The sequence below is a fragment of the Linepithema humile genome, chromosome 1, assembly GCF_040581485.1.
Source record: "Linepithema humile isolate Giens D197 chromosome 1, Lhum_UNIL_v1.0, whole genome shotgun sequence".
NCBI lineage: Eukaryota > Metazoa > Arthropoda > Insecta > Hymenoptera > Formicidae > Linepithema > Linepithema humile.
This window is the reverse complement of record NC_090128.1, coordinates 44,415,497-44,427,428: the sequence shown is the minus strand read 5'-3', so window position 1 is coordinate 44,427,428 and position 11,932 is coordinate 44,415,497. Positions and strand designations below refer to the sequence as shown.

The 11,932-nt window shown below is 43.7% G+C and overlaps 1 protein-coding gene across 1 annotated transcript; it reads right to left on the bottom strand.

The window, feature by feature from the left end:
- Positions 1–136: 136 nt before the first annotated feature.
- On the bottom strand, positions 137–11,865 carry LOC105669823 (E3 SUMO-protein ligase RanBP2). Its single transcript, XM_012362960.2, has 13 exons — positions 11,652–11,865; positions 10,510–10,735; positions 10,261–10,434; positions 9,875–10,187; positions 9,464–9,768; positions 9,290–9,387; positions 9,089–9,209; positions 3,431–8,836; positions 2,986–3,234; positions 2,311–2,667; positions 1,393–1,703; positions 1,077–1,202; positions 137–978 (listed from the first exon to the last, which is right to left on the bottom strand). The coding sequence occupies exons 1-13, from the start codon at positions 11,721–11,723 to the stop codon at positions 928–930; spliced, it is 7,809 nt and encodes a 2,602-aa protein (XP_012218383.1). The 5' UTR covers positions 11,724–11,865; the 3' UTR covers positions 137–927.
- Positions 11,866–11,932: the final 67 nt, after the last annotated feature.

Here is an 11,932-nt window from a genome sequence, read left to right as displayed (position 1 = left end):
ATAGATATGTGAATTTATTCAATTAGACTTCCATAAAATAAATGCATATGCTTGATCTGAATTAAAGTTTAATTGTAAAAATAATACATGAAATATCACTTACCTGAGTATCGTTTTCAGAAATAATACATTTAACTAAATATTTTGTATTTTATTATATAAACATGATACACATTGTAGTAATAAAACTTTTCACGTGACAATTTTGATTTTAAATAAGGGTTAAATTTAATTCCTAGATATAAAGATAAAATTACTCAATATTTACAATAATCACTAATTCTAATGCTGGCTTTACAATCCAGTCAAAATAATCATTAAGTTTTTCCGATTTATTATGATTAGTAAAAATTATCATTGTATACTTGTGCTATCTTATCAATCAACTTGTTTATCACTGAAAATTTCTACACACAAATGTTTATTTGAAAATATATAGTACTAAAAGTTATTCTATTGCAGTTTTAAAATAATTATAAATACAAGTATGAAATAATATTTGCATCGCAAAGTAAAAAGCCTTTCAGTTTTGGCACATCACATTTTATTTAAAAAAAAAAAAAAAAAAGAAGAAGAGGCGAAGTCGTGTATAGATTAATATAAAGAATAAAGAAATCGTGGTATTTAAGTTTCTATTTTTTTGTGCAATTGTTATAAATATTTTTCGTAGCACATGAATTATTAGAAGAAATTTGCACTTATCATTCATATGTAAATGATGGTTATAATTTTTTCTTATCAAACTCATGTCTTAATTCTAAAAAAGAAAAGGCTATGTAAAAATCTAACGGTGTTCACCCTTGCAAATTCTTACATGTTCAAGGGATCGGTAAGAAACAACCATTTACGCTTAATCTAAAATAGGAAGGTAATGAATTATATAACAACAGCCAATTGTCAGCTACTATTAGAAAGCTCTTAGGAGCTTTATTCATCTTGATATTCGACGACTCCGGCTTGCTTCGCACTGTCCAATGCCTGTGAAAAAGCATCATTTTGCATTAAACTCATATTTTCGATTTTAACATACATGTAGCATAACACACACGAAAATCTCTTAATCGAACTTTACTCACATCTTCGTAAAATGTGTGCATTTCTTGCGCTGCTTCTATCGACGAGAAGACTGCCCGTAGAACTCTTCTTACTGGGGGTTCCGAGGCGTAATCGATTCCACTCCAGATACATTCTTTGCCTTCCACCTGCAACGACGTACGAGCAATAAATAAATGAAAAATGTATCACAATGTACAGAATGTCTGAAAAAAAACCTCCAAAGTTTAAACTGCTAAAACTTCGGAATTGTTTTTCAGACACCACCTACAATTTTGTCAATTTAGCGGGAAGAATCAGCAAGTTCACGATAAATTGAATCTCGAGTACGATTGTTACCTGCATCAAGGTGTCCATGCTGATGATAGTGTTGCTCGCGTATTCCTCCGAATCGTCGAGCTTCAGGACGATTCTCTCCGCATAGATCTCGGAATCGTAATAGATCGCCAGGTTTCCTGAGCCTACGGCTTGCCACTTGTTGGGCTCGTCGTGTAGCAATCTCGCGAATACAGTGGCGGGTTTTTCGATTATGGGAAGCATCTCTTGGTCGTCTTCGTCGTCCTCCTCCTCTTCATCCTCTTCCTCCTCGTCCACATCGTTGCTTTGATCGTGTTCCTCGCTCTCGTGCACTTCGCTGATATATCTTTCATCTAACAACAGATTGGTTTGCAAAAGCCATCTTTAATTTCGATTAAGACGTAAAGGCGTGTTTAATTAAAACGCACACGTACAGAAACACATTCGTTTAGAAAGCATGTGATCGTGTTTATGCGAACACTCGTAACAAGCTTTACAAATATTACAAAGTATAAACGACAGCACATATATAACCACGAGTACAACTTGAAAGATAAAACATAAAGGTGCGCGTAAGATATACAACATTTTATTATAAGTACAGCAATATACAGTGTACAGAACGTATAAAATAAATGATGTAGTTCAAATTTCATGGAAAAATTGTCGAACTTTTCAATACAAAGTTGATTAATGCTAAATCCGTAAAATGTTAAATCACTTAGTTTCGTGTATGCATACGCTGCAGTTACATCGCTTTGTTTCACACATTAAATGCAAACAAGCGCGTTATTTATTTTGCTTATTGTAAAAAAAAAAAAAAAAAAAAAAAAATGCATAACAGCGACACATATAAAGATAAAAGTACAATAACAATATAAATAAAAATGCAACTAATTAAGCCAAATGTGACAAAAATCAAATACGTATCTAACACCAATCATATGGATTAACTACTACCTTGAACACTTTTCTTTCCGCGCAATTCCTGTTGAATCGCATCGATGTGTGCCTTAAACTGCCGAGCCAGATCGGACGATTTAAATTTAACGGCTAACTGTTCGGCGCACGGCTCCTGATCGGCGTAGTTCACGCCGGCCCACATCCAGGCCTGGTCCGACGTGGAGAGTGGATGGAATTCCACGTCGTGGGTGATCAGGAAGTTGCAGACGACTTTGTGAACCTGTTCCCGACGCAGCAGAAGCCGGTAACTGCCGTGACCCGCGTGGTACAGGATTTTCATCTCGCCGATGCCGCGCTCCTTCCACTCCTTCGTGGCGTTGTCGTATCTGTACAACTTGGCTCTGTGGTAAAACACTGTAAACAAGGCAGAGTTTGAATAATCATGAAATTGGACGTTATTACAAGTTTTATATTATTCTAAAGCCAAATAAATTTAGATGAATGATTAAGGATTAAAACAATACACAAGTAATTTATTTAATAAACTAGTTTTTTGCAGAAAATAAATAATGTAGAACCTAATTTTGAATCGATAATAATATATACAGTAAAGTAAATGATTTAATATGCACACAATTATTCGTCACAATGAAGAATATATAATTGTTGAAATTTTTGAATAAAATTGAAGGATTTTGAATGACATATGAAAAATATATATTTAGAGGTTACCTTTCTCTTCATCTTCTTCGCCAGTTCGAACTTCAATGGCATCTGGTAAAGGTATAATGGGCTCGAAATGAGGGTCGTGTTCCTGCTCGTTGTCTACTTCGCCCTCATCTTCTTCATTGTCTTCCTTTTGCACAGACTCATTATGCGATCTGTTCTGCACTGTTCCCGAGCTGTTTAACGACGATGATGACAAGACAGGTTTCGAGCCAAAAACTGACGATCCCGCACCAGCGAATTTAAAGTTGGGATCTGAAAGAAGTTAATTTGAAAAATTAGTTTAACAAAATAAGAAATATTATTAAAATTGTGTCTTCAATATTTTAATAAAAAAGATAGAATCGATATAAATCACGGGAAAACAATTTAAATCCATCAATCTTAATCTTGATTTGACTTAATTGAGAAAGTTATAATCTAGTTAAGATTGCACGATTTCATAATGTACCGATTTTGAAGGCCTCCGACGGTTTTATCGCTTTTTCTGCAGCGATCTTAGCGATCGCCGCGAACGATATAGTATCCTCTACCAAGAAACTGGTGTTGTCTTCGCTCTTCTGCTCGTCCGATGGTTTCGCGAAGATGTTTGTCGTCGCTGTTGTCCCGAAGATATTCGTCGTTGTCGTGGAGTCACCGAACGGCGAAGTAGTGTTGCCGAATGTCATCTTCGAGAAGGGCGTGGAACTAGTGGCGAACACCGAGTTGCTGGACTGATTAGACGCGTCGAATGCGATGGTCGACGCTGCAGCAGTATCGTTGGCCTTCGAAGTTCGCTGCGTGGGCGCAATACCGAACTGGAACGAACCAGGTCCCAAGGTGGAACTCATGGTCAACAGCGACGTCCTCGGAACGGAATTTGGCGTGACGGCGGCGGCGGAGGTCGTCTTCGTGGTGTTAAACGAAGCGGTCGAATTTCCGAATGATAGAGAATTGCCATCGCCGCTCTCGCCGAAGATGGACGTCTTCGGTAAGGCCGAATCCGAGGCTTTTGAGGCGCCGCCGAAAATGTTCTTGCTGGAGTCGAAGGTAAAGTTAGATGTTTTGAAGACGGACGCCGTTGCTTGGTTGAATATCGATCCGGTGGTGTCGGTCGTGTTGGAAGCAGTCGTCTGCGTGACTTGAGCGTTCGAAGGACTGCAGATCTTGACATTTTCAAGCGAGGCGCCTGTCGTATTCTCCGTTGCTTCGTTGGCGCCGAATTGAGGATTCATGCCGAACGAGAAGGTCGTCGTCTTCTTGTCATTAAACAGTTTCAGGTCGCCGGTACCGAAGCTCATCGTGGAGCCGTCGAAGATGCTCGAGGTGACCGGCGTCGTCTTGAACGTTGCACTGGGCGCCATTGCAAACGAGAATCCATTCTTCACAGATTGAGCTACGCTCTGGCTGGATTCACTGCTCGGTTTTTTCTCTTCCAATACAGGTTTCCATTTTGTTTCCTGCGAGGAGGCATCCGGATACAACACTAAGCTCGGTTTCCTGCAGCCTATGCAACCGGGACAGTCTTCCTTTTGCTTATACGCGTAAAAGTTCTCTGGGAGCTGCAATTTTAAGGCGGCCGCTTTCTCTTCCGGCGTGACCTTCGCTTCGTAGACGATCTCGATCTCTTTCGTCGTCTTCATCGGCGTTTTCGCCTTGTTCACTTTCTCGCTGGCGATCGCTGGTCTGACAGTCTTTCTGGCGTCGTCGATCGTCTGCTTGAAATTCGTCGCAATCTCGGCCGTTTTGAAGCGGCAAGCGAACTGCATGTACTCGATCTCGCCGTCGCTGTAGTCCGCTGTAGTCCACAGCCACGTTTTCTCGTCCTTCGGCGTGAATTCCAGATCGGTGGTCAACATGTGATTCAAGCACAGCTTCAGCACGTGATCTCGCCGCATAATAAGCCGCAGCTTGCCGGTTTCCTTGTGACGTAACAGCTTGATGTCGCCCAGCCCGCGCTCCTTCCACTCCTTCACTTCAGTGTCAAATCTGAACAGCTTCGCCCGGTGACTGTAAATCACCTCCTCGTTTTCTTCGCCCGTCTTCACCTCGATTTTATCCGGCAGCGGCACGATCGGTGAGAAATGGATGTCATCGCTCTCCACCACCTCGTCTTCGCTGGTCTCGCCGCCGCCGCCGCCGCCGCCGCTGCCACCTGGTGATTTAACCGGCGACTTGGCTGTAAAGTTGAAGCCGAATGATTTAGTGGGCGAACCGAAGGTGAACGGTGATTCGCCCGACTTCTGTGATGTTTTTATCGGCATACCAAACACAAAGTTAGTGCCTGTGGTTTCCTCAGTCTTCAATAAAGTCGTCTTGGTACTGTCGCTCGTGCTCTTGTCGTCTGCTTTTGGCATCCGGAAGGTAAAGCCGGTGCTGGTCGTCTCCTTCGCGGTGTCCTTAGGAATGCCGAAGGAGAACGTGGTCATCGGCGTCGCGGCAGAAGAGCCGGACACGTTCAGTTGGAAGATACTGGTCTGCTGTGGCTTGGGCGGTTGCGATGGATCCTTAGGGCTGTCGCAGGCGACGCAGTAAATGTTCGAACCGGAGTTGATGATGTAGCATTCGTCGCAAGTCCAGGAACCAGCCGGCGTCTTGAACAACTGCGACAGCGGCGGTTTGCTGGAGTCGGCGGGTTTATTGACAACCGCCGCGTCGTTTTTGTTATTCGCTGCCGATTTGGTGAACGAGAATCCGCTGAACGGACTGACCTTCGGCGGCTCCTCGCACTTTTTGGAATCACTCGTCTCGCTGACTGTCTGAATGATGGGTTTCGAGCTGAATGAAAATCCCCCTAGCGTTGTCGTGCCGGATTTCGACTTGTCCGACGAAGCCACCTCCGTGGTCGAGCTTATGTTAGCTTGCTGCGTCGGTTGCGGCTTCTGAGCCTTGATCGGATCTTTGATCTTATTGTCGGAGGAAGGCGCTTTGTCCTTGGTCTTGGACGGTTTCTCCGGAGACGCGATCAGGCCGAGCTTGGCCTGGTCGAAGGCTTGCTTGAACGCCGTCGCATCTTCCGCGGTCTTGAATCTAATGCAAAGCTTCTCCAGCTTCACCGCCTCGTCGGCGAAGTCGTTAGCGACCCAGCACCAGGCCTTGTTGTTATTAGACATGGGTGTCAACTCCATGTCGTGCCTCAGCAAATGGTTCGCGCAGATCTTCAGAACCTGATCGCGGCGCATCAGCAGGCGCACCTTACCCTCCGCGTTGCGCAACAGCTTCACGTAACCGACGCCGCGCTCCTTCCATTCCTTATCGACGAAGCGGAATAACTTCGCCCGGCCGCAGTACAGGGAGTCCTCGTCCTCCTCGCCGGTGAGAACCTTCACCTTCGCGGGCAGCGGTATGACGGGCACGAAGTCCGGTATCGGGTCGTGCTCTTGCTCGCCCGCTATCTCCGTGGACGCATTCGGCGATTCAATCGGTTCGTAAATAGGTTTCTCGGGTGTCTGCACGCTCGGCGGAGCGTTGCTGCCGGCGGTCGATTGAGTGGTGGTGATCGCGGACAGCGTGCTGAACGTCAGATTACCGGCGTACACCGGCGGTATGTTGATGACGGGTGGTGTCACGTAGATGGTCGTCGGCGGCAGATTGACGGTGGTCGGTATGGTGGCTTGCGAGGGCATGGGGATCTGGTAGCAGTGCGGCGCATTGGCTGCTTTCGTGATCATCGCTGTTGTGGCTACAGTCGGCGCCGTCGCCGTTCCCGGCGTGCTTGACGAAAAAGTGACAGCCGTTCCGCCCGCCAGTCGGTACTGCGGCGGTATGGTGACGCTCAGGGTCGGTTGAGTGGACGGCACCGTGGTCGGCAGCGTGTCGGATGTGGTGATGACCACGTTCACAGGCGGCGTTTTGTTCACCGGCGCGTCTTTGATAAGCGTCGTCGTCGGAGCAGTCTCGACTTTCGCCCGCGGCGTCTCGACCTTCGGCTGCAGTGGGATCTGCAACGACGGATTCGCCGCTGCCGCGGCCGCCGCGGCCGCCACCGGCATGAGATCGGGCAGCTGCGATGGTAGCGTCGATGCGAAGAGACCCTGCTGCAGCGGATTGTCCGGCACCTTCGTCTGATTCGCGTTCGGATACAGCACCGGCATCGGATACACAGGCGGATAGAGAGGTGGCAAAGCCGCCTGGGCGTTCGGATCGGTGAACGGTATTCCGCCTTGGTAATATCCCTGGAACGCGGTTGCCGCGGAGGGATAGAGCAGCGACGAGTAAGGATGTCGGTGCTGCGACGCAAAGATATTGCCGGAGATCGAAGACGCCGGGCCGGTTGGTTGATTCTGGTAGCTCAGATCGGCGTACTCGTCGTCGTCGAGGACGTAGAAATCGTCAGGATCCACGGGGGGATTGACGTTCTGTTGTTGCTGGACGCGCTGTTGCTGCTGCTGCTGCTGCTGCTGCTTCTGATTTTCCTTGCGCGACTCCGTCACTTCCTTCGTCAGATTGTCCACTTTGTCGGTGAGAGTCTTCATCTGCGACATCATGCTTTTCGTTTGATCCATCAAGTTCTTCATCTGCTCCGTCAGTTCTTGCATCTCGTTGTCTCGCGATTGCATGATCTGCCGTATCTGCGCGTCGAGACGCTCCGGGCTCGGGCGCACCTCGATGCGATTCTTCGACAGATTCAGGTAATCCTGATGCTGCGTCTTGCACGGTGTGCTGGCGTGCTTCGGCGTGCGGTGCGCGTTTCTCTGCGGAGTGCTCAGCATATTCGAGCCGCCGGTCGTCAGTACCGGCAACGTCGAATTGATGTGGACTGCCTGGTCTACGGCGCTGTGAGTGGGCGAATAACTCTCGTCGGATAAGTCGTCGATGTCATTCCTACTCAAATCGCCTCTACCCAGATCCTCCGGGTCTATCCTCTTCATCTCGTTCTCGATGTCGGCGATGTAAGTGCCGAGCTCCGAGTTCAGCGGATGCTTGGGATTCATGCCGGGGCTGCGGAGCCGATCGAGCGTGAGATAGAAGCAGTTCCTCGCCTTCGACAGCATTATGATGTGCTGCGAACGCATCTCCGACGTGAGACTCTCGCGGGGCGTGGAATTCACTATTTCGTCCGCAAATATTTTGTAGATCTTTGCTTGCTGAAACGACGCCTCCGGGCACTTGAGCGCTAGAAGCGCATCGATCGCCTGCTCGTACTGCTTTTCGCGCACGAGCCGTTGCGCCAGCAGCAACTTGCCTTCTTCAAGAGCGATTGTCAGCTCAAAGTTGTTCATCTCCTTGCCTTGGTAGTTGAACAGCTTTGAGGAAGACATGCATAATGTTTGATTGTTCTGCAGTCTCTCCAACAAGGGTATAACAGTGGTCCAATACAACTCGGAACGCGCCTCCCACCTCGGGATGTGACTATTGTCTTCGTCCTTCTCCTTCTTCAGCTTTGCGCGATAGTGAAACATGCGCGCCAGGTGCACAAGCAGCACGGGATGCATACCATGATTGCCAATGCAGCGAATTACTTCCAAACCCTGCTGCAATTCTTTTCGCAGCTCGCCGATATCGCCAATATCTACGTTCTCGCGCTTAGAGTACATTTTGCAAGCAGCTGACCACCATTTTTCCTGATTGCTGGTGGACAATGTCATAGTCAGGTCAACCGGTAGTGTCGGTAGTTTCTCGGGATTCATGAAGCTACCAAGTTGTTGCTCTTCTAGAACAGCGGACGAACAGAGTGTCGCCGCGTTGAGAAATGCGTCGATGTCGAGCAGGCACAGGCTGTCGGGTGCTGCCTGGTTCGTGTTGAACACCGAAAATTGCAAATCCGGGAAGATAAGCGAATATTGATTTGGATATGGAGCGTCTTTATGCTGCGATCGATTCTCTAATCCGAACCAGATCTGATGATGCAGTGAATCGGGCCACATATCTTGCGCGACTAAAAATAAAAATTGCAACATTATATTTTATTACTTGTTCGTTATATTTTAAAATCATTTTTAAGCTAGTTATAAATTTTTATCACTAATTTATAAGTTATTGTAAAATATCAAATTTAGAATTTTGGGTAAGTTTGCATATTATCGTAAATATGAGCTTAGAAGCAAACGCAATATATCATTTTATACACAAAATACTAGACTGTTAACGTTTCTTTTTTTTTATAAAATAAAAGAATCTTTGTACGCACTTTGACTGTAAGATTTTAGTTGACCTGCGGAACAGAAACGCAAAGGTGGATCACAAATTGTATCACCGCAGAAAAATGACTTCCGTATATGGTCAAGGTACATCTTTGTTACAAAAATTCTCTGAAAAAGACAGACATTAAATACACATTTATATTTATATCTCATTATCAGAATACGCGTAACGTTAATAAAAATTATACCTGATAAATACGCTCTCTCCAATGTCCTGTGCAAAATTTATCAATTCTATCTATAAGTTTCTTCGTATCATTCTTGGCATAGTCCTGAAGAATGTGGCCTGAGAACAAAACAATATTGGTAAGAACATTGTAAGCAGTGCATCACAAATTTTACAGGACAACGTAATCACATACCAGCTTGACAACATCGATATGCGGCCTCCTTGTTCCACAATTTGAACTGATTTTTGAATCCCTCATTTTCTAGATGCACACACGTACGGCTTTCTAGCGGAGCCACGTGCAATGCGGTTAATAATAGAGGTGCGCACAGTCTTCCCGCTTCGCTCCAACTACCTTGCTCACGTTTTGTTTTACGCAATAGTAAGCATGCCAGATGGAAGTGTAACTGACCCCACATGTGCATGAACAAGTGCTTCGTGAATGGGTGTTGTTTAGAAAAGCTTTTTGACTTCATCTCGTTCAGACTTTGGTCAAAACTGAAATACATTTTGTTTCGTAAAAATACCATAAATATAAAAACATACACCGTAAAAAAAAAAGGTATAATTATTTTGTTTTCGTGATTACAATATGATTACATACTTAAATACTGCTTGAGCTGCGTCTGTAACGCTTTTCTTTATGTGACTGCCTTGCTCTTTGAGACACAGTCTTGCATATCTGTCCAGCGTAGTTATGTAGAGAAACCAGAAGGACCAGTCGTATGATTTAGTCTGTTTACACTTTGTTAGTAACTCGCACAATAGCTGATACCACGCGATACTGTTTTTGTAACAAACTTTGGCTTCCACACTAATAGCATGCTCATAAGCTTTATCCAACTTTTGTTCTGACATGTAATGATTTAACAATTTTATATGGAGATGGACATCTGTTCGTCTTGCATCCAATTCAGCTGGAAAATTATTTCACATTATAGTTCTCAACCTTGAACTATTCTAACATAGAATTAGATAACAATTGCTTACATATGATGAGTTTTTCGAGGTCCTCACTGTTACTGTTTGGTTTCTCTTTAGTCAACTTCTCTTTCAATTGAAAAACTACTGGATGGTGTGGAAATTGTTTGTCGGCTCTATCCACCAGATAATTTACTTTATTGACATCCATTGCTATGTCGTTGTTAGCCAATAATTCACATACTATAATATTAAAGAAGAAAACATTACATTGTTGCAAAGATATTCAAGAGACAAATATAGCTACTGATTTCTTACCTTTTAAGACAAGATCATCTTGTCTCCCTTCAATCTCAAGAGAAATTTTATATTCATTAAAAGCTGCTTCCTTTTGACCAAGAGCCTCATACGCCTGGCCCAGCAATTTATGTGCACTAGCCGAGCCATCTCTTACTTCTAAGTAACTACATACGTATCTTTTTGTAGATTCATAATCACCTACTTGGTAATACAGTTTGGCAACATTGTAACAACGAAGATTTTTCTATAAGAAAAAATTAAAATATCAAGAAAAGTTAGATCTGACTGCAAATGCAAAATAAATTATTATTAAGCAATGTCCAATAAAACAAGAGAAATTATATAAAAACTTAAAAACAATGTTAAATATTTACATATTTGCATTGTATATTGCATATGTATGATAGTAAACTCTATCATATACTCTACAATTGATAGAAACAGATATTTCAGATACATAACACTATCACATTATCACAAAATATTATAAACACTAATTAAATTACTATAATAATTTACTTAATATATCCTTATTTCATCCAAATTTCATTTATTATAATTTGAATAATTATTATCTTTTAAAAAAATTTATATATTTAAAAAAATATAAAAAAATACGATTTCTAATCAAATAAAATTATTTATAATTCTCTGTAGCAGAGTAAAAAATATTTTACGACTTTAAAATTATGATTTCAAGTTTGTTTCAAATTTTGTTATCAACAAATTATTCCCCTCAAGACATACGCCCTTATGTCATTTCTATCACGAGATAAAAATAATTTGTCTAACGATGCCAAGCTTTCTGTCATTCAAAATATAAACAAATATCAGATTGAAAATGCAACAAAGAGTAAATCTGCAAAATAGTCAACTGCTTTTACGAACGGTACTGATGTCGCGAGGACGGTTTCCCGCGAAAACTCGCCATCATCGAAACGTTACGACGTGCGCTCGCGTGTACTTCTGTCTAGCATGACGATTCAAGGTCTCCGGTACATCGGATTATCGAACAGTGTCGGTCGAACATATCGAGCACAGCCGTTTAACATCGGTATCATTGTCGCCGCGAGTAAAAACATAACCGAAAGCTCGTTCGGCGACTGAGAGAGGGCAAACGTTAAAAAAAAAATTGTCACGCGCGGACGAAGTAACCTCACCTCGTTCTCGTTTCGCAGCTTGCTGAAGATACTCTGCACGTGACGATCGACATCTTTCTTCGAGCGAAACATGTTGTCGGCTGGATGCCGACCGGCTTCCTTTCTGTCACACTCTTTAATCACTACTTATTCTCGTTTGCTCAATTTTTCCCACACACCACAGCGGTCATCACGCGAATTCGTTCGCAACGCACGTCTCTTTCAAACAGCACCGTCGTTTGCAAGATTGCCAACGGTAGAGGTCGTTAACGTCGAATTTCCCTAAAAGTATGGAACAAAAA